Consider the following 23238-nt stretch of genomic DNA (forward strand, 5'->3'; position numbering starts at 1 on the left):
GGGTTAGGGGTAACCGTTAGGGATTTCTCCACGTAAAAAAAAAAAAAAAAGGTCTGGGTTAGGTCTGGGTTCGGCTGAAGAAGTATCTTGTGCAAATTTCATATCAATGAACCCAGTCGAAAATGCAGCCGGTTTAACGTCTTCTATGTAAAAATTCCTTACCTGTAATGCAGAAATATACACGATTAATAATCGCTCTAGTTACAGTATGTGAGATTAGTTATATCGCACTGGCACACTCTAAACTCTAAACATGTCACACATATACAAGCACGCACACATGCACAGCATTTCAACAGATTTCAGAGTAGGTAGTTGCTGAATTGGCCGCTTCTCGTGTCGCACCCAACGTTACCGACTGATTCTAAAATAAGATTACAGTGCTACGAGTGGTAGGAATTAATATTAAATCTTACCGGAAACATAAAATCTAAAACGACTAATTTCAATCAACATGTTGCACAATAAAATTATTCCCTTTACTAATATATTTTCATACGTGACAAACTGTTGTAACGTTTCTCCCATGTTCAATAATAGACAAGTCAAGTTACTAAAAATATTTTTCTTCTTACAGGTTTTAACTTCGGAATATTTCGACGGAATGATGGAAACCTTGATAGTAATCACAAGAAAATAGTGACTTTATATACCTTATACTTTATTGTAACACTGTAAAGGCCTTTTATGCAAATATATTGAAAGAAACTTGAAACAAACTGTATTATTATTCAGAAATACCTTTTACATATTCCTATCCAAATTCCAAATATCTATGGTATTTCCTTAAGAATACCATAGATTTCCTTTGTTAATAAGTCGATATTGAAGAAAATTTTGCAACTAGTGTCCATGGAATACTATTCAGAAATTACAAGCTTCCAGTCTTTCAAAAGCATCACATTAACCGAGAACTGTTGGGGAAGAGGACGTAATTGCGAATGAAGGTGATTAAAAGTCCTTTACTTTACGAAATAAACATTTATTTTAACAAATCAACAGCGTAAAGACTAGCGTCTAGAGACTAGTCCGACGTCACGTCCGACCTAGGTAACTAGAGGCCACCAGGAATATTCCGCGCGAAGGGAAATTTTAAACTCACACGCGATTTTTACGAAAATTGAACTCTTCCGCCCGATTTAGAAGCATCCCTGTCTATTTCAAGCGAAGTGTGCGTGAAAAATATCCCTTAAACAACGAGCCTGAAGGAAATCCTAACGAACGTGCTCCTAATTGACAAGAACTAGCTCGCGTCGATCGAAACTAGGTCGAAAATACTTCTGCCGCCTCGAGTTTCAACAGGCTCAGAAATATTTGTCCCCTCGAACGTGCACGACGATTCTCTCGCGGTGTGAAATGCGGACTCGACGTACGCGAGGAAGCGTGTTGAAAGCTTAGAAATTAGAGCAGCTTATTGGTTCGAAGAGAAACAGTTGTGCCGTAGATCTCTGCTATTAATTCTACCTCTGCTGAGATTTTTAACGCGGCTCCGCGCAGACAATATTTCTAAACCTGCATCCGACCCACGAGACACCGGTCGATAATTTATCCTAGCCAATTAAACGAATAACAGATCGGCGTTTCGTTCAATTCCATAAGTACATAGTTGAGTGCCGTGCAGAATCGCCCACAAATCCCCCGAGCATCCCTTCAATTCTCATAAAAATCCGGAATTCTAGAGTTTCCCTTGGCATCTTCCCCCGCTAGTTGCACACTCCGACACGCCCGGCGTTCTCTATCCCCTGTCCGATAAATGGTGGTAATAATAGTCGTCGTAATAACTCGCTACGTTTGTCCGCTAAGAAAAGAGTCCCCTTTTTATTTACATACGTTGTTATCTCTCGCGCGTTAGGTACTCACCTACCACCGATCTCCGTGGTTCATCTTCTACATGAGAACGTGTACTCATTTATTTGCTTATCCATTATTAGTATTGTTATCTTCTTCTTTTCTTTCTTTTTAAGGCCATGCTTAAGGAGAGGAGCGCTTCGGCAACTCCCTTATGTCCATCGCCGCGAAGGGCTTGGACGATCCTCGAGGGTAAGGATGTCGTTCCGTTATGTATACGGTGTTGCGGAGTGCTCGGTTCGTTAATCTTCCAGCTCCTCGCAACTCTGGGCGAAGCACGTTGTATTATTAATATTATTATTATTATATAGATCCTTGTCTTGGGTGGTCTAGGAAACGGTCACGCGAGGATCGTCGTCGAAAACGTGACCGTCCGCGAGTGTTTGTTACACCGATGGCATCGGGTCTCTGCAAAGATTCTTGCAGATTTTCAAATAGATTTCAAGGATTTGTCCAAAGATTCCTTTCTCTCGGTTAGGGACCGAACGAGCAATTTTTTCGTTCCTTCGTATCATAACTCTAGAGGGTGCTGAAAAATCTCTGTGCAACGGTTTCTGCATACTAAACGAGGTAGTTTGATGATATTCCAGAGTACAAAATTCGCAAGAATCTCTGTAGGAACTGATTGTGAGAGCAATATTAGCCTCCGTTGCTGAGGACAGGGAAGTCTCCTCTGTCGAAGATCGCACTTCTTTGCGATCGAAGGTTTCCCAGAATGCCCAGAAATAATAATCGGCTCCCGATCAAGCACGTTGCGCATAGAAGAACATTGTTAGCCGTTTGGAATCAAGACCCAGCCATCTGTGTTTGCACAGAGAGTAAGAAGCGATCCAGACCACACAGGTTTGTCCCTGGCGGAGATGTCCCTGTCCTCGGAAGCAGCAGGAATATTTAGCCGGCCCTTTTTCGCGCGCGTACACACGCGGAAGAGCCACGCCGCGCGATCTAATTCTAGACACGCGTCTGTAAACTGAAAAGTAAGTCGCACGGTGATCTCAGCCTCTCGAGCCGAGCGTCGTACACCGAATGTGGTGTTTCCCAAGAAAGAAACTACGCGCGCCTCCATGGGTCGCGAACGGAACAGAGATCGTGCCCTTCGTCTTTGAAAAAGCCACCCCTTCTTCCCCCTCCACTGACGCTAGGGTCCATCTAGGAATCTTAAGGCCACGATACCAAGACACGAGCGATCCTCCAAAGATCGTCGCGCGAGAAATACGCGATCTGCTTAGGTAGCTGTTCGACGCTCGCTCCGTGAAAAATGCGGGGGCTTTAGGAAATGCTACACGCGCTCCCTGTCGATCGATCTTTCCAGGGACGATTCTCGTACAGAGGAAGCCTCGAAATGGACTACGATGAACCACTACTTCGTGGTTTGGAAATGGTATCGGTTAAAAAAATAGCTTTCTCTCTCGTTCTCTCTCTCTCTCTCTCTCCCTCTCTCTCTGCCGCGTACCACTCGTCGAGTATTGAAAAAGGATTCGCGCACCGAGTAGACCGAGTATTAAAAGAACGCAGTAGCAGGCCGCCGAAAATGACGGCGGAATCATCTCGTAAACACACCTGTACTCGATCAACGGCGATCCACTCGAAGGACTTGTACCTCTTGTCTATCTATCGAATTAATGGGAAAAAATATTCCCCTCGTCCCTTTCCCCCTGGATTAACTAACTCTATCCTACGCACACTCGCGTACGCACACCGAACGTCTGTGTTTCTGCGTGCGAATGAAAGCCTCTGAAAGTCAACGAGGATACTTTCCGTCATCGTGGTCCTTGCAATCGAAATTATCGCGCGTTCGGGCCGCGACTCTTGAGGGCGAAAGTGGTCAGAGTCGAGATGGAAAACCGGCAGGGCTTCCCGTTCAAACCGGGGCGCTGGGTCGTCGTAGGAGCGACGATAGCAACGAGCGTCGAGGGGGCCGCCGCCACGGACGACGCAGTCGACGCTCGATGTCCGCGTAGGACGATCTCGTCTGCTCCTCGACGATCCCCAAGGGTCAAGCATTCTCTTCCTCCTCGTCGATATCCTCCGACGATTCCGAGGAGGACGCTATTAGGGCGGTCGAGAGGCTCGGCACCTGGGCTGAGTAGGGGAACGAGCTCATGCGGAGCCTCTGAGGGTGGTTCCAGCATTCCGGCAGGGAATGGGAACCGTCGTACGCCCTCTTTTCCGAGCGGGCCCTCTCCATGGAGCCCAGCTCCATCATCGATACCCTTCTAGTGGGCCCCCTCTTCCCGTCTGCAAGAACGAAATTGTCTACTTATCCGACTGTCTCTGCGAGGCTAAACTACTTTCTTGTCTACCCGTCGTCATGGTCCTGTAACATTCATTTCCCTCTTTCAATGATCGTTCACTTGTGCGCTTTATTTTCCTCTTCTTTTTCTGTGCACGGAATGGCTTGGGAATACTGGGTGAGAAACGGATGGTGCATAATCAGCCCTTAATTCTTGTAATGCGCTTCGGTTTTAACCGCTTAAGGGCCGAATTATTTTGCACAAATCGAGCAAAATTTCCCCGAGTTTTGTTATTACATTAAATATTACATTAGAAATTGTTATACGATTAGATTTAGTATTCTTTTTATTGTACCGCGTATTCGAACCCATTCCGTGCGCGCAGAGTGTCCCATTTCATTTTCACCTATCGGTACATGCATTTTTCATATTCTTCAGAATTGTATAGGAAACAGTTTGGAATGATTTCGAGGCCACTGAAACGGGACAATCTGCACAGAGATTAATTCGTTGGATGCTGATGTGTGGGGAGCGTGCCACGGTTACTCACGTGAGGCGTTTGAGGGTGAGTCCGACTGCTCCGTTTCCGTAAGCGTGTACTCGTCCGGCTTCTCTTCGATGTCCTCGCAATCGATACTCGCCGAGCAGATGCTCTCGCGACGGAACAGGCCAATTACCGATTGGACCTTCGGCTGCTCGATCCCACCTTTAATTGCGAAGAAATTTTAATGACCTGCACGATCATCCACGGCGGTTCATTCGCCTGCGTTACTTGAAATACCGCTGTGGTTTTTAACGATATGGAGAACCGTGCCAGGGAAACTTGTTTGTCTTAAAGAGACAAATATAATATGATAATATAGTCGTTAAATTTAAATAATCTTGATCGAGAAAAATTTATCTTCCTACTCTTTGTTGCAGAAAGTTACAGAGAATATTTGCTCCTCCGAGACCAACAACTGTTTCCCCATTAATCGCTCCGTACCATTAACAGCGACGAAGGCATTTCGAGTAATCGAAATCAGCGGAACACCGTGTACGTTGCGGGTAAGTGAAAAGCAAAGGTGCTCGACAAAAGAACATATCGATGGAAACGCAAAAGGGTGACTGTTCTCAAAGGCTGAGCGTTTGAAATATCCGCGAACAGTCAGGATTTAATGATGCATAAACTGATCGTGTGTGGGGTGCCTGTATAAACGTGTGGGTGAATTTTAAAAGAGAGGGGGGGGGGATTGGGTAACCCAAAAAATCGTAGGCAAAAACACATCTCTGTTGACGACGAAAAAGAAAACGACACAAAAGTCGAAACGATTTGATGCGTAACATTTACATGTTCTCCAACCGGAAGTGGGTGTAATAGTGATCCGGGGTTAGTATCCTCCGGGTTCGTAAGCTGGCATGTCTTCACATATACTCGTCCCCTGTAAAGTAGCGGTTTTCAGCGTTCGCATATCTGTCTTTGGATACACAATTGACCGAGCCAAATGAAATTCCCGTTTCAATAGACGTAGGACTTTAATGGGTTCTGGATCCAATCGAAACGTTAGAAAAAATTACCAACAGAGTAGTATCATCTCTTAAACACTCAACTAAACTCAACAATTGAATTTGCATCCAAAACAGACTTGCGATACAGTAGGGTGGACCTGAAACAACGTGTCTAAACATTATGAGTTCGTGCTGCGTGTAGATGTTTGGAAGAGGGTACTTTCGAGGGGTTACCCGACCCCCGTCGACAGAGAAACTTCAGGTCCGAGGTTCTCGAACGGCGTTGAACACGCTATCTAAGCGATCGGAGTTCACAGTTTCGCAGAGGTTCGAGTATGGTGTGTCTAATGAACATTGTTATCGATTAGCTGTACCATGAGTCAGCCGATGAAATCAGTGTGTTGCACATTTGCACTCGTATGTTGTATCGATACTACCCTACGTCTGTGTTTATGGTATGACGAGCAATTCACGATAGCAGGTATTTTTACCGCGACAGTCGTACCTAGGAACGTTGCAGACGGAGAACTGTAAGCCAGGTACTCTTTGTTGGAACACCAAGCAGGAAACTCGTTCTGTTTAATCGGGTGTCCGGAATTGTAGTCATCTTCCCTTTTCCATGGTAACATTGTCTCCGTGGCTGTGGGTGTGGTTACCCTGTAGGTTTCTGTGAAACCACCGAAAACTATTCATTCCACTGCTTCTTCTTTCTATATCCCAGGCTCCACTAATAATTAATTCCGAGTACCTACCATCGCGCCCCAGCTTCATATCAGCGTCGTCCGTGTTGATGGTGTCCATCGAGGTGGTCGTGGTAGCGCCGTGGTGGTGGTCCGCGTTCACGTTCGACGAGTCTGCAGGAAGCAGCTCGTAAGAAATTTGACTATGAATAGAGGGCGTAATTAACCCCCAATCAAGTCCATGGAAAGAAGACTTTGACGAGTCTGAATATAGGGCGAGGAGCTAATTCCTCAAAGAAATCTGGATCCCGAGGGAATTTTCTTTGGAAGTTGATGCTCTAACGAGACCTAAAACTTGTTCCAGGTTCGGCGGGGAAAAAACGAAGGCGAAATTCTCACCGGAAGTGCGGGCCGTGAAAGTTATGGCCGAGTCCCAGTCTTCTTTGCTCGATGGCTTTGAAGTGTCCCCGTTCTCCAGCTCGTACAGTACCCCGTTGATATAATCTGGCGACGAATGAAAATTCACGAGTATTCGAACGAACATTTACGCGAGCGGGCATCGATAGCCTCCTTCCAATTTACCTTGGGTGAACAACTTCGTCGAGCCGTTCTGCTGGAACTCGGGGAAACTCACGTGATTCTGCTTGCCGTCCTGCGACCGTGCAAGGGAGCGGTTTTAATTGCGGGAATAGAAGATTCGCGCGCCGAATGAGCGCGCGGGGGGTGGGCGTGTTCTTACTTTGAGCAACTTTTTGCTGCGCTTGTGGCGGTGCTTGTGCTCCCCCATCATCCGCCGTATGTTCATGTGCATCTTGTAATTGACCTGGGTGGAGAGGTCGCGATCGTTGACCGCGTGCCGGCTGTAGCTCAAGCGTCGATGCTGCAATTTCGTTTCCTTCTTTCAGGGAGTCTCTTTCCATGTTCTTAGAGGGTGGTTCCGAAATAGTTGGCTGAACTTTGGCGACGCGCTCGACCCCTTCGACTCGCGGGACGTTCGCGGCCAAGTGTCCATAACTCTGACGGAGAGGGGTGGTCCACATGTTCGCGCGACTGTTCTTTATTTCTCGGGCGGGCGGAACGAGCTCCGAAAGTTCAGCCGTTCCTCGCGGAATCACCCTGTCTCGGTGGCGGCGAAGGAGAAGGGGAACATTTAGGGTCCGAACTCGATTCTTTCCTCTGGTACTAGTTACCCTAGAATCCTGTATCTACTATCGATTTCTACTTGGGGTAAGCGAAACGTCTGCCATTGCCCGAGCATATATTCCTCCCTTATCACTGCGAATTTAAAATTCCCAATTCAGTCGAATCTCCTGCATGGCTGGGGTAAAAGCGAGATCCCTAAAATATATTCTTCTGATAGCGGGGCCAATTTTTTTTTTCATCTACGCGAGATAAGAATCGATGTCTGAAGTTTCGCTGAGCTACGATCCGTTGCTAAACATTCCCCTCCCCTTCCCCTCGTCAGCGAATTTTTCAGGGACGCGTGCCTATATGTAAATCGTCTGCTAGAGTGGAGGGTTTCTTACCCTCTTGTACGGTTTGCAAAGTTCCTCGGCCAATAGATGGTGGATCCTGGCGTCGGTCAGGTCCTTCTTGGAAGGGTTGTACTCCAGTTCTTGGAGATCAATATTCCAGCCCGCTTCGAGCTGGCTGCAACTCGGACTGGAAGGAGAAAGAATGAGACTGCATTTTATGACGGGCTGCCACTTGAAGATCGATACCGTGCCTCGAGGAGGGCTCGCCGCTCAATTGGGATACAATGCAGACTTATCTTCGGTTATGCGTCTTGTGCAGCGTGTGCAGCGCACATTGTGCACAAGTCGGGTACACACGGGCACCGTCGCTTCGCGAATGATCAATGCCGTGGGTAATGGCGCCCGAGTGGAATTTTCTCGATATCGCACGCAGTATTTCACCCTCTCGCGTTCTGCGCTCATCTCGATCGAAACGATTTTAAAACGGACGTTGCCAGGGGGCAACGTCCGTCTGAGTGGTTATTACGTAATCCTGAGAGTGCGATACAATACAGGTTCCTATTTTTAATCAAACAGGAATTAAGAATTGGTATTTACTTTTCTGCTAGCAATTTTGTTTTTTGCTTTTTAGAGGTGATTCGGATTTGAGGGGGTCGATATGTCTGTGTAATTTTGTTGGATTGTCACTCTGGGAGGAGGGATCTGGAAACTTGTTGTCCTTTCAAGCAGTAAGCTAGTAGTTTCAGACTTTTAAGAATCTGTTTAGCCTCTGCACTGGTCTGAAATTGTATCTTAATTTTACAACTGCTGGTTATCACACCACGGTAATGGCCCGAAAATTAAAGGTATCTTTGGAAATTTATTAAAAGCAAACTACGCAATGAATTTTTTTTTAATTCTCCGGACTTTTTATTGGATATTCGGGGTTTAGGAATATCGTTTTTTAAATTTATTTAAAGCAAATTCACAAGCTGTTCAGGACCAGTAACTTTGGGCGGCAAAAAATTGCCGCTGACATGCTTGACAGTTTTCCGACGAAACGGTTCTTCGGAAATGAGAAAACCAAAAGGTTTTAGAAACTATACGCGCATGGCTATGGCACGACGGGTTCGATTTTGAAAATGTGGAAAAATAACAGAATGGCGAACCTCTGAAAAGTATTGCGAAATTGGCTTCTAAGTAGTAAATTAATCTCCTTCGCTGAAAAAGAAATAGAAGGAAACTACCAATGGATAAAATCTCCCGGCGTGCAATAGCCGCCTGCATATAGTTTCTAAAATATTTTGGTTTCTTGATTTTTTGCAGCGCAAAGTTATTGGTCCTGTACAGCTTGTGAATCTGTTTTAAACGAATTAAATAAAGACAGTCGTATAACTTAAATATCCAATAAAAAGTCCTGAAAGTTTAAAAAAGAATCATCGCGTAGTTTGCTCTTAATAAATTTCCAAAGATACCTTTACTTTTCGGGCCATTACCGCGGTGTCCCTCCGTAATTCACTGGTTCGGTAAGATCAACGATTCAAGATAAGAGTACTCGTGTAAATACTTTAATCATTCCCAGCAGTGTATTCCTAATTTTCATTCGTGCCACCTGTCAACGACCACCGTAATCAAGATTGATAAAATACACGAGGCCTCGTCGTATCCACCTTCAGCCATTCTGCGAAGCATACGTAACAACATACCCAGGTAGCATTTCACGTTGTAGCACCATGCGTTGGCTCATTCTCTCCCATGTTAATTACGATACAACGTTACATCCAGCAGGATTAAACCGAAGCCTCGCTCGAGATCGTCGCGATCTTTTCCGTTAATTAAAACTGTCCTTATAATTAACGCCTGCCCCGCGCGACCGTCAAAGGGACACACCGCGGCAAGTCTCTGCCAAAGAGATCTCTGCGCGGGATTTGTTATCGCGAAAAATAGAGGAAGAAAAAAAAAACGGGTCAAGTACGAGGGGATAATTCAGCGCGGTGCGGATCGAAGGGCACAGTTGGCGGAGAGTAGAAAGGAGACAGAAAGGATATCGTACCTTCCATTGAATTGCCCGGTGTGGCTGTAGTTGCGGAATATCGCGGACATGCTCTCCGTGCCGCTGATGTTGCCGATCGTCGACGCGTTTCTTCGAATATAATCCAGGGCGTCTTTCATCGCCAGCTTCGAGTACGTCTCCAGTATCTTGGGCTCGGCGCCGCAGTGGTCTCTCACCAGATAGGGCCGTATAAATTTATTATCGAACCGCTTGAACCTGGGACAGAAGAGAAAGAACAAAGGGCGAACAGAAGCGACGATAGACGAGTGCCATCGGTTTACCAACGACGCTCGACGACGAAGGAACTCGCGCATACTTGTCGCGGAGGTGGTAATTGCCGTGCTTCCCCACGATATCCTCGATCCCCGCCATCACGTGATCCATTATCTGCAAAACAGAAGCATCATTCCATTTTTCCCCCCGGTGTCTCCTTTCTTTTTGTGTTCGCCGAGTCCGAGCATCGCCGCTGGATATTCTATACGTTGTCCGACGTGATATACGCTAAGAGTATCAACCGCGTAGCAACCCGGTTAATTTACTCGCCCATTGTTCTCGTTTTGACACGTTCATTTATGAACGGTGACCGGTCGAAAATCAATGCGATCCTCGGATGCCCACAGACACGCGCGCGCACACACACACACGATGAGCCCAGAGGGGCAACGATTATTGATTCCCCTGTATCGTGCGGCCGGCTATTCTTTTTCAATATTTACTTTAACGATAAGAGCGTGCACCGCGCCGTGGCCTATAATTTATACACGCGCGTACGGCCCTGTCCAGCTCCTCGCTCGCCCCGTATTTTTATTAGCCGATCGATCTGGCCGTTGTCGCATGAAACGCCCGTTAAAAAAATGTTACGGTCAGTCGTGTTGCAAAATAGAAGAGTGACGGAGGCACTAGGCACGCACCCGCTCGTGGATCCTCTCGTTCATGGTCGGCTTCTTCTTCTCGGCCCGCTTCACGTTCAGGATCTTCACCAGGGGCTTGATCGTGATGCCCTGGAAACAGATTCCCCTGACAGCTCCAAATCATTCTGAGATAGCGGGATTGCGCGGGGAAAAACGTAGCAACGAAGGGAATTGACTGGTTCTCGCGGAAGAATCGCTGATGGGAGGGGCGCAAGATTGGGATTTTAATTTTAACACTAGACCTTTAGACCTAAACTTTAAATTAACAGTACTGGTTTCCTCAAGAAGCTTCATGATTTTTGGTGCGTTATTTTGTTCAATGTCTCTGGCTTGGGTAAAAAGGGGTAGAGTCTTCGGGATGGACACCCCTGAATTACCATTGAATCTCCTTTCGAGCTTCCTTTTCATATCTACGTTCCAAAAAGGTGGCCAACACAGTCGTTAGTGTTTCGACCACTGTTTTATGATTAAAAGTAGGAAAATGTATAAACACACATCCCCCAGGGTTCCCGAGCTGGCTCATCGGTGCTGAGACTGCAAGCAGCTCAACTGATAAGGTGCAAATCCACGGTGCGACAAAAATATCGTGTCTCGCACGAGACAAATTTAATTCAATCTCACGGGAATATTTCATTGTCTTACTATTTTTTAAATTATTTTCTCATTAGTTTCATGAAATTAGATTCTCCTGATAAATAAGTTTCATGATACTTATACCTACTTTCAGAAATCTTATCTCTCGCGACTATTTTCATTATCTACACTCGTGATAGAAGAGTCTCGTGTAAAATCTCGTCGTGGATTTAAACCTTTAGACTTCGCGGAGCTATCTCGAGAAATGAAGGGAAGGCAGAATATTTCGGAGTGAAAATCGTTTTCATGCACGTTCTTCTCTAAACATTCACGTCCACTAGAAATCGAGCGGCGAAAATTTGAATTGGACGCATTGTGGGAGCGAAGCTATCGATAGCGCACTGTCGAGATTGCCCATGGTCTTGGAAACAGAATCCTAGCTGGTCGGCTCGGCTTTTGTGTATCGGTAATCGGCGCCAACCAAGGATGCGGGGTGAATGTCGCGAGGTGTGTGTGTGTGAGCTCTCGGACGGCGCACCATCGATATCGTGTTTCCGATCGATTGCGCGGCAAAGTCGATGGTGTTTTTAGAACTAATGGAGCCGCGGATCGGGCTCCGCTCCGGGCTGATCGCAAACAGGACGCGCCTTCTGAATGAAAGTGGGTGTTTCTTTCCCATTGCTCTTTTTTTTTTTGCACGACGCTTTAACCTTTTCGCAGTCTAATTGCGTTCGTATTCCACTCGTTTCGCTCTGGTTTTAGATCCACTTAATTCCCCGTCCTGGCGGCCGAATGGAATTACACTATCGGGAAATAGATACTCTAAAATAATTGCGTACACCGGTAATAAAAGTATTCTGAAACGAGCGCGCGTGGGAGAGGGTGAGCGCGCAGCATGGCAGCCTTATCATTTCTCCATGTCGGTTATAACGTAAGGGCGGTCCGTTTCCTTCGGCTCGTGTTACATGGCAAGCGCGCATTAACGAAGAAAAGGGTCCTTTGTACGGTACACCCATCCGCCGACGGCATTGCGGGGGTGTATCCGTGTGTTTCCACCAGACCGTGCGTAGATTGTCATAAAATCCTGCGGCGAGGTAGACGGCAGTTTATCCACGGTTGTCTGTGATGACAAAGTGGCCAAGGCGTGTAATAGAAGTTGGTATATCCCGTGGGTAGCACGCGGTATAACGGCAACACGAACTGTGATAACACGCTTTGATGTATCCCCCTCTGCCCTGCGAATGCTGTTTTGCAAAACATCGTTCGGTAGCTCCCACAATCGATAGCCCGGCCAACCAACGAGCATTCCTTGGGACACGTCAGAAGTGTGCGAATAGCTGCTTAGTTTCCCGAGACTGCAGCAGATCATACTTCAAGGCAGAGATGGGCAAACATTTTTATTTAAATAAAATAACGAATAGAAGTTAAAAAGATTATTCGATGGTCACTGGTTCGTTGACTCGAGTTAGATTTATTTGACACATGGCCAGTAAGTTTTTAACTTTTATTCGTTGTTTTATTTAAATAAAAATTCTGTCTATCTCTGCTAGTGATTTTTGCGAGGCTTTTCCAGCTTGTTGTTATCTCTGAAGCTTGTGAGCACATTCGTGGAGGTATCAATGTTTATCGATTAGAACTAACTTGGGGAGATTTTGCAAAAATGAATCCAAGGTCTATGAGTTATCGAAGAGTTCCCTGGATTAAATCAACAGTTCTGGAAGTTTGCTTGTCGGGAACCCCGGGGGCCTCGGAGCCCCGAGAACTGCGCTTTGAGGGATGTTGATTCAGAGAACGGGGATTTTCCAACTATTATATCAGCCTGTTTAAATCGATCAGCCTTTATTGTTATCCTTTTGCGCCGGCACAATTGCATTGAGAATACTGGGCTGCGCTACTTTAAGCACCACGCCCCGAGTTATTATTTTTAACTATCCCGTTGGAAAGTATTTCAAATTTAGCTCAAAACTTAAAAGCAATGAATGATTGAAGTCTCCGTTTTAACCGAGATGTGAACGAACTTTTGACCGAAGGAAATTCAATTCCCTCGAACGAACGGTAACTCTAGAGAAGTGTATAAAATAGCAACCTACATCTTAAAATACGAAGCTTTCAATAAGATTGCAGATAAATTAGGATTCTCCTGAAAGGTGCAACTTCTGAGTAGAGCTCGGCCCGAAAATCGAACTTCTGATACGAGGGGCCGCCTCGATGGAAATAACTTCATCCGAACAATGCTCTTCCGAAAGGTAAATGAAGCTTGATATACCAATTGCATCTACCTGCTTAATACATTTTCTTCGAAAGCAAACATTCTCCAAGGCCCTTTCTCCCTTAAATCCCGTATCGTAGCATCTCGAAGCCAAGAGTTCCGCCCAGAATTATTTACAAAGCCACTCGACTTTAATCGAACACCCCCGGCAGCATAAAAGCCAGCGCTAATGATTGTAAAAACTGGCGAATGTAAATTACGTTCGAGATAACCGCGGTGGGTCAACATCGCAAGAACACCCCGTGTCTTTAACTTCTGTGTCCCCTTTCGGGGCGGGTGGCACTGGCAGCTGGCAGCATGGGAAAACCGACACCGGCTGTTTGCCAAGGTGATGCCACGATATTTGATTTCCCAAACCGCCGTGCTCGCTATCCTGCCCTTTAAACGCGGCCCGTCCGTCACGCCTGTCCTTCCTTTACCTGTATGAACACGGTGAAGTAGATGACCGCGATCGTGGTGGTGACGAACATCGGCTGCAGCGGCACGTGTCTGGGGTCGATCAGCAGGACCAGGGCGAACGCGACGGCGCCCCGCAGGCCGCCGTACGACATGACGAACTTCTCCACCTTGTCCAGCTTGTGCAATCGAAACTGGTTCGCCACCGCCGTCAGAACGATCACCCCTGCGCAAAAGAAGAAAAGTAGCATTTCGATCCGCTTGAGCTGTGACGATCGGCGCCCGTGCACACATAGGCCTGCATGAATTTTTTAAGTGTCGCCCGCGCTGCACGATTTAGCGGCGCACCGTCGCCGGGAAGCCCTAAGCTCGCGACAGTAAGCCGCGATGTAAAACGGAAGGAGAGGGACGAATCCCGTTAAGTGGTTTCTCGAGATTCTTCAGCTTGAGCGGGATTCAAGTGGGAAGAGTAAATTTCTTAAGGGATTAACAGGATCGCGGAGTAATTTTGATGCAGGCAAGGGAAGTGACGGGGGTAGTAAGGGGTTGCGATATGTGGAACGCCTGTCTAAAAGGAAAGGGTTCCAGGCTGCTGGTCCAAGTAATTTACTTGGACCGTTCGCCCCTGCTTCGCCGGTATAAAATTCCCCCGAAATCGCATGAAAATCCGTAAAGCATCTCTTCCTCTCCCCCGTGCCAAGAGCTGTCATCGGAGCCAAGAACACAGCGCAAGAAACGCTATTCTTGGCACGGTCGCGTAACGGACAAACGACACGCCGCATAACCGATGATCGGTTTAGCTTAAGGCTCTTATCTCGCGATACCATTAAGCGACTCGAACTTATCCCGATCGCTCGGGGGTGTTACGCTGTATAAATGGCGCCGCGAGATTACGTTGTCGGCGCGGAGACACCTGGAGCGATGTCTTCAGGGTCGGCGTCGCCGTGATTACTCACCGACGATCCGGTAGACCGAACAGAAGACGATGGTGGTGAGGACGAACCACGTGTTCCAGTTGTGCCTGTTGTTGACGGTGGCCACCCCGAGGAACATGAATATAATGGTCTCCGAGCTGCTCGACAGCATTTTCATCGTGTACTTGACGGTGGTGTGCGACTTGTGCGATATATTGGCCTCCACGTAGTTCTTCATGGTAATGCCGCAGAAGGTGATCCTGGCGATAAAGAGGTCACGGGTAATGAGGAGGCAAGGGGGGGGGGGGCAGCGTGTGCGATAGTGTCGGCCGGGAAACTCGAGTATCGATCGACCAGCCCGCCGTTTCCTAAACGCAGTCGAAATTAATTCGGACGTACGATCCTTGCTCGGCGTTTACGGAATCGATGTTCACTGGGGACAGTGGTCTCTCGGTTTATTACATGAACGTGACTCCTTGTTGGGAGGGATGAGTGCTCGGCTCTATCTCTAACTTAGGTCATCCGATTTAGGATCGAGGGGCGACCGACTCTGTAACTATATAATTAGGGCTTTGAGAATTCGAAATTCCATCCTGGCGCCGGCTCTCGGTAACAATGGATTAGTCGTTAGCGTTCGTGGTCATCGGATATTGGTTGCCAAGGCAGATTTCTTGGCTAATTTATTCGCAATTAGGGTGCCTCCCGGCGATTCTGGGCGAGTGCAACACGAGCGCATGGAAGTTGCAAAATTGTCCAAGAGTCTGTTATTTCTGAAGCACGCTTTATTCGTCCGAGAGTATTTTTAGATGCTCTGAGTATATTTTGGGGACGGAAGCTTAGGTTGCTTTAGAGGCTATGATCAGTAGCCGAGGAATAAACGAAGCGGGTCTCCTTGGGCGTAGACAATTGCGAGTTGTTGAGATCTAGCAAGTAGAAGGACTCTGTAATTTGTCAGACTTGGAAACCTTGCAACATTTTAATCGATTGGAGTTACGCGGAACCGAGAATTTTTGTCGAATATTAACATTCTCTACTGCAAGCGCGTAGTAATTGCTACTAAATTCTGCGCGGTACAAGAGTTATTGTTTTTCGTTTTTCTAGGATTCGTGGTATTGTCGATGATTCCGCGCCGCCGTGTACCATCGCGAAGTGCTCCGCACCCTCCCCCATATTTCCATGTTAGAAAACGTGACTTCCATTCCTTCTACTTTAAACTTCTTCGATGCGCGGGAGATGCGAAATATTGGAAACTCCGTGTTGCACTGTCCATTACTACTTCGTTGTTGTCGAAGAAACGATGAATTATGCATAAGGCAGTCGCGGCGTTCCTCCTGATCGCGGAACTTAACGCGGCAACTTCTCTTCGACAACTATTACGTACGGCTCGAGGGTGAGTGATGAAAATATGAGGGACTCGGATGCCAACCGCTACATATTTACAACGCCAGAACTTTGGGAAGTGGTATAAGTTCGGAACGGGAAATATCAAAATATCGTCGCGTCGTGAGTTCAGGGAAATCGAAGTGGCACGAGCTCGGAGCAACACGTCCCAAGGAATGGACGATTCTGAGCCGGGGTCGGGCATTATTCGAATAAATTTTGTAAAAAGAAAAGAAAACTCGATTTCACTCTTTAAACAAATTTTTATAATCGCCTATTGAATTTTATTGAATTCGCATTAAAAATATTTTGATCCGTTCAACTCGGACCCCTCAAGATTAAATGCTGAGTGCGGCACTGCAGGCGTTTGTTAAGAAATATTTCACTTACCTATTTGAAAATATTCCAGAATGGAAAACTGGTATCGGACTCTCGATCACGATGATGCTATCCCCGATACAATATTCCCAGACCCGCGTATTCCTTTGCGAATGTTACATCTCAAGTGTCCCGAGCAGCAGCTCGGGTCATCGCTTTATTAAGTAGAGCCCGTGGCATTGAGATACATGCGCATTCGAAATGGCTCTATTTGTCGGTCAAACAGCCCGGGAATTCCGTTTAATCGTATATATGTATATATATATAGATAAAAATCGACCAGATTCGACCAAGAACGAGCGATTACGGGTTAAGCATATTTGAACAGTTATTACACAGAGCGTACTTCGCATCATGATCGATCATCCGCTGGCTCTACTTCACTAGGGAACGTGTAAATAACGGACTTAACGAGAATCACGCGGCAATTGTGAGGCTTTAAGGGGTCTGCGGCGCGGCGGCGGGGGTTTCAATTATTTCGGTTATTTAATATTGTCGAAACTTTGGCCGTGGTCAGCTTAATGAATTACCGAGCAATTAGTCAGTCCCTTTTCCTTCCCGCTACACCCACGATCTCGTATTGAAAATGTACGCTAACACTGCTGCCCGTTTCATCCTCCGCTCGTCATAGATCGTAATAACGCTTAATTAATCATACGCCGTTTATGGGCTGATTAAAAGAACGCTGATCAATCGCCGCGCTCCCTTACTGTCCGAGAACATGCACGCTTTGATAAACGTGTGTATGGCGATTCGCGTGAGAACCAGAGAGCCGTTTTCCGAATTTATTGCGAGATATAATTGGGGGCGTCAAGAAATGCACCCCGAGCTCGTCTAATAAACCCCCAGCGCTCGTACCAGACACGTGCAGTGCAAACGGGCGGAATATCTCGGCATATATGCATTGCCTTTTATGTATTCTCTGATAAAAAATTGTCGTTTACGATCCCAACTTTCCTATGAAGCGCGGTATATTATAATACGGGGTTGCATTAACCGAAGTATCGCCCTTATCGACTAGATTAATATTTCTGGAGGTTCTTCGTTACTTCTCCATTGATATTCTTCTGTACACAAGCACACAAAGATTCTCCCTTTCAAAATGAACAGCCAATTATCCCTGTAGAGGGTGGTTCCTCAAATGGCCAATGAAGATTCATAATTTGACCCTTGACGTATTCAGAAAAACCTTTTTCCACGTCGGGAGCCTTTTATCGGTCATTCGGAGCGATACGAACGGCACAGAAGTACCTCGGGCCCGAGAGATCGTTGCGCTTTAGCGGCCCTCTGGGTTAGGTCTGATTAGAAACTGAAGGGATCTACTTACGCCAGTATACTCGACATGTGAAAAATCTCGGCATTCAGATAGGCCAGGTACGCCATGACGAATATGAAGATAGGCTCGATCACGCGAACCTGGTGGGTGAACCTCGTGACGAAACCGGTGGCGAAGCCCCATATCACCCCTATTATCGTTCCTCCGATCGCCACGACGAAGAAGGAAGCCAGGCCCGATAACAAGTCCGTGTAAAGGATCCTCGACGGTCCCATCTCGCTGTAAGCCTCGAACATGTGGTACAGCACCTGCGTGTCGTTAAGGAAGCACGTCTGGCTCAGGTGTTCTCTTAATCGAGCGATTTAGTGGCAATGTCACGAACAGGAAAAGATTTTCAGCCCGCGAATAACACGCGCGTGTCCAAGCACGATTTTGCGGTTGACTTTATCCTTCGACAGCTGTTTATGGCGTTGCATTAATCAGAATTGAAACTGAAGTTAATTCGAAATTGTTTGGAATTTTTATTTTTATTGGCGAGGCAAGATCCTCAACGCGAAGATTAAAAAAATTATGAAACTTTGGGGATATCTAGAGGATATACAGGTGTGTATTTCGCTTCTTTTCTTTGCTACCTAAATTCACTTCAAGTGTGTGAAATTGACGCTTGCAAGTTCAGCTATTTTCCGATTTTATGTTATAACTCGCCACCTGTAAGGGATGGAAAAGAGGTTTCAGACAAAAGTTACTTCTTTTAATTAGGACTATCGTTCGGTAACTTGCAGTTTTTGACTTATGGCGCAAAATTCGAAAGAAATATGTCCTCTAAATATCCCCAGTTTCGTAATTTTTTGAACCTTGTGCATTGAATCGTGTAGGATGCTCAGCACTTTCTGAGGTATTCAGGGAATACTTTGTGTTCTTGGGGATGTTAAGTTAAGAAAGGCTACTTACAACGGTCACAGCATCGTTCAAGAGACTCTCCCCGAACACTACGATGTACAGGATCTCGTTCACGTGTATTTCCTCGAACACCGCTAATACAGCGACAGGATCCACCGCGCTGATCAACGCTGAGAAAAGGAACATGTCTAACAGTGGTGTTTCGCAGCCAAACAGGCCACTCTTGCCTAACACCCACAGTGACGCACCTGTAAATAATTCACCATAGCAGACGATATTGATCCTGTCCGTATGCAACTCCTCTACAAAGCCCTGGCTAATGACGAAACGAGCTAATGTGTACGCTGAAAGGAATTCAAGACTTGACTGCGAGGTGTTTCGCAAGAAAAACAGCAAAGTACCAAATAATTACCAAATAACATTTTTTACTATTCTCTTTCCAAAAACACCTTTCGAATCACGTTTCTCATTCGAAAGCGTTACATGTACAAGTGACTTTTAGTAATTGGATTCTTCAATTAATCACGCTCTTGAAATTATCAAACATTTTATCTTATTTTTTTATGAAACCGGTTTCCAATGACTGGCTCGAAGGAGTTCAAGTAGAATTATATCTATGCAAATGACAGATATTGAAAATCATAAACGGCTGTGATTGACAGGTCGAATGATTAGATATCAAAATTGAGCGACAAATAATGCGATACAGGTATTGTAGACGAAAATAATATCGCCAGGACCAAGGCAACGCGTTTGGCCGACGACCTCGAGGAACGATCTCAGTGATATTTTTCATTCGCCGATAATAATAACGAGATCGCGTAATCGGTTCCACGAATGCCGCGGGTGGCGTCCACGTTGCATCTTTAATTGCCACGGGCATCGGCGTTCCTCGTCGCGCAGAGGGAACGGTCAGTTTCGCAACCACCGACGAACTTTCAGTGAACACGTTGTGCCATAAACAGAAATCGCGTGGGCGGTTCGACGTCCGCGCGTTTTCTCTCTCGACGAGCTCGCGCGTGCCGCTCTACATGAGCTGATTATGAAATACTCGAATCAATAGGGAAGCATATTCAATGGGCGGAAAGCTCGCGAGAAACATCGCGCGACGGCAGACGGGGAAACACTTTGAAATTCTACAGAAACCCTTCAGAAGACCAACGGCGCAAGTGCTATCATACTTGCTGAGATTGTACTAAAGAGCAACGGTGTTTATTGCGCATTCAACTTGATGCTCTGTGTATCTTGCAAATGCCAGTTCGAGGTTCACTCCGTTGGCCTTCTGCGTTGCCCCAAAGTGTCTATACTAATAATACAACTTTTTTATCAGCATGAAAGTTTTTCACACCCACAGCAATAAGCTTGAAGTTTACTCATTTGTCTCGCAGACCCTCAGTCTGTATATCTCCTACGCCGGAGGCAGACAATAATATAAAATGAACCGAGCATGAGGAGGATAGTAGACTCAGCACCGTTTCGCTTTCATACGTTTTACCAACCTATCGACAGCGTGTTAAATATAGTCCCAACGACGGCGAAGAGGAGTATTGTCCCCAGGTGATCGAAGAACAGCCGGTTGGGCATAAAGTAACCGGCGTCCAGGATAATGGGCGGCAACATGTACAGGAAGAAGGTGTCCGGCGTGAGTGGCGACACGTGGACGCTGCTCGCTTGGAACAGTAAGACACCAACGACGACGCCGACAACGATCAGCAGACAGGACTCCGGAAAGATCTTGCTGAGCCTGGGCGTCATGTGGAAGCCTGCGCGTACAATGGTAGCATAACGGACTTGAAAGGGAACAGCGGAAAGCTCGCGCCTCCGTCAACTCTTTCGCTGCCGCCTGGTCTGTTTACAACTGACCATGTTCTACTGAAAATCACCTAGTACAATTGTGACGCTACTGGGACCAAAGCTGGCGGTTTTAAAGGTGTTGAATTAACCAATGTAATAGAAAGTTGCCAAGACGAATCGCGCAGAACTGTACCGATACAGTAGGGATAGTACATTGGGAGCCCTCGACCCTGAAACTTTTCCCACCGTCAGTTGCTCCTCCGAGAGTAGTTCACCGTTCCTCGCAGCAGCGTCAGAGTTAACCGCGGCAATTACCAAAGCAACCGACAACAGCCAAGCGCCTGCCGAGTCCAGTCGAGTTGCTGGCGTACCTATTTTCGCGATGCTGGCGAAGAAGATCCATATCCCTATGACGAACGGCGTCTCCACGCGGTGAAACTCCACCGACATGATCTTGTATTCCGGCACTCGTTGATTCGACGGATCACCGTTGGCCGGATGAGTGGCTAGATGAGACTCCATCGGGTGGTTGTCGCCTGTGTCAGCTGACAAGCTTCGAAAGGACACGTCGTCGGGCAGGGACCCGTCGACGGGCCCCATGGGGCCGAAGCTCTTGCCTGGATAGGGCTCCCTCAAGTCCCCAGGGAACTCGTGGTCGTCTACTATGGGCCCGTGCATCGCGTAGTCGTTGACGGGCACGCGTTTCTCTGGCTGGGCATGCTCCGGAACGGAATCGTAGAACTTGACCAAGCCTGCCTGGCAACATCGTGGCCAGGAAGCGGCTACGAGGATCAAAGCGAGCACGATCATCGGGGAGTCTGCACGTGGAGCCATGATGACGTTACGCGTCGACGACGATGCTGTTGGCGGGGACTGCGCTCGTCGACCGCGCTCGTCCACCGTTGCTGAGTCACTCGCTGTACCATCAGAAGGGAACTCCAGCTACGAGGGAACCTGCAGGGTACGTCGCGGCTCCTGCCGTGCAGGGGATTCTCACCCTCGTTGCCGCCTCGCTACACCCTTGCTCCTGCTGCTTCCCCCTTTCAGCTCGTGCGCGATTCTCTTTGTATTTACACGGCGCGGGTATCACCTGAGCAATGTCTCGAGTGGAGATCGTTTCGCGAGATTAGAAAGTAGCCGAGACGTTGTCCTTTATTGCTTTCGTGGCAGGCGAATCAGCGATCGCGTAGAATAGGACCTGGAACTCTTGAACCCTTGGAACAGTCTCTGTGGCTAGTAGTCTCGTCGATGCTACTCCCCGAATCGCGGTGTCGATTGAATCGCAACGGTGATTCCTCTCGCGTAGACGCTCCAACAAGCTTCTGTACCGCTTCGATCTTTCCCCAAGCGTCGCCAAGCGTATTCTATATTTGCATCCACGGGCGGCCCTTTTCGGCGGCACCAGAATTTCCCGTGTCAACGAACCCTTGTGGAGGACCCACCTACGCTCCACCGATTACATTTATTTCCGTCCCCGTTAGAAAAATACGCCCTCCTAACAATAGAACCCACTCGAGTGCGGGATTTGTTTTGGTACTTACCGCGCCGCCGTTGCTGCCTCGAGTGTGCCCCGCGTTTATTGGCCGACTATCGACGGGCCGAATTCACTTCGTACGCAGCTGCAACAGTACAGGCTGGAGATGAAGCTTTCGAGCCTCCTCTTGGCCTGCGCAAGATCTTGTTTACACCTCGTCTCTCTCCAGTTTCACGTACATGAACCAGAATTCACGTAAATCACATAGTGAACGGAGCGTTTCCATTCTCCTAGTCCTGGAGCCAGTATCTCATCCCGATGAACATGGAAGATCCCTCTGGTCCCCACCAGAATCTCGACAACTCTCTCTCTCTCTCTCTCTGGATCTTTTTCACAACGGTGTTTCACAGGACTCCTTTATCCTTTCCCCATCGAATCACTGTCCAAAACTGACGCGGATCCTAACGATGACAGAATTCCACCCGGGTCAGGTTTCGGACTTCCGATCAGGGTGGCGCACTCCTAGATCCTCACGCAGGCACTCGACGATGCAGCAGCCTCTCAAGGACAGTGTAGCCCAAGCACAAGGAGGAACCCGTCACGACGCGGCAGCGACCATACATCGCGCAGTCATTGGAAGTAGCGTTCCCCTAGGTTTCAGCGTCGCGCCGCCTCGATCGACCGTCAGAGCAGCACTGGGCGAGTTAAGTCGTCGACAGGCTGGCCGGTTCGCGGGCCACGTCCAGCACCATGACCACGGGAGCGCACAGCTAAAGGCACCAAGAACGCTGCCAAAAACGTGCGTAGCTGGCTGCGAGGCTACCCATGACGTCGTCGCTGATAGCCGATGGATGCGCGCTGCCGCTCCTTCTCTCTTCTACTAAACTTCCACTCTTGCTCACCTCCGCTCGTGTCCCTCTGTCTCTGTCCGCCACAAGCCACCTCTCGCCTCTACTTTCTCCCTCTCGCTCTCTTTCTGTCCCTCGCCTTGGCTCTCCGTGGAAGCCTCCAGCCAGCTGATCGTTGCCGGAGCCCGCGCAGGCGTCGCGACGCCGCGATATAGCCGCGCGTGGCGTCGCTGGGCGTTCTTGCACGCATCGCGGCGCCTCGGGGATGTAGTCGTTGAGGCTCTCGCCGCTGGGGGCGGGCTATCGCGCGGCAGCCCCTTCCACCCCAGGAACGGGGGATGATTCGAAAGAAATCGAATAGCACGACG

At 47.7% G+C, this 23238-nt stretch overlaps 1 protein-coding gene across 5 annotated transcripts; it reads right to left on the reverse strand.

Moving 5' to 3' along the window:
* Positions 1-961: 961 nt before the first annotated feature.
* Positions 962-23027, reverse strand: Nhe2 (Na[+]/H[+] hydrogen exchanger 2). 5 transcript variants are annotated; one of them, XM_076828654.1, is made up of 18 exons: positions 22090-23024; positions 20920-21990; positions 20254-20517; positions 18806-19002; positions 17906-18162; positions 14863-15080; positions 13930-14132; positions 10669-10758; positions 10074-10144; positions 9758-9973; positions 7777-7912; positions 6990-7145; positions 6833-6902; positions 6650-6754; positions 6323-6424; positions 6076-6237; positions 4633-4788; positions 962-4086 (listed from the first exon to the last, which is right to left on the reverse strand). In XM_076828654.1, the coding sequence occupies exons 2-18, from the start codon at positions 21380-21382 to the stop codon at positions 3845-3847; spliced, it is 3108 nt and encodes a 1035-aa protein (XP_076684769.1). In that variant the 5' UTR covers positions 21383-21990; positions 22090-23024; the 3' UTR covers positions 962-3844. The 5 variants fall into 5 exon arrangements, 4 of the variants coding, with proteins under 4 accessions (XP_076684769.1, XP_076684768.1, XP_076684770.1 ...); XM_076828653.1 differs by having other exon boundaries at positions 6990-7148; XM_076828655.1 differs by having other exon boundaries at positions 6990-7130; positions 22090-23023.
* Positions 23028-23238: the final 211 nt, after the last annotated feature.

This window comes from Andrena cerasifolii, chromosome 16 (genome assembly GCF_050908995.1).
Source record: "Andrena cerasifolii isolate SP2316 chromosome 16, iyAndCera1_principal, whole genome shotgun sequence".
In the NCBI taxonomy this organism is placed as follows: domain Eukaryota; kingdom Metazoa; phylum Arthropoda; class Insecta; order Hymenoptera; family Andrenidae; genus Andrena; species Andrena cerasifolii.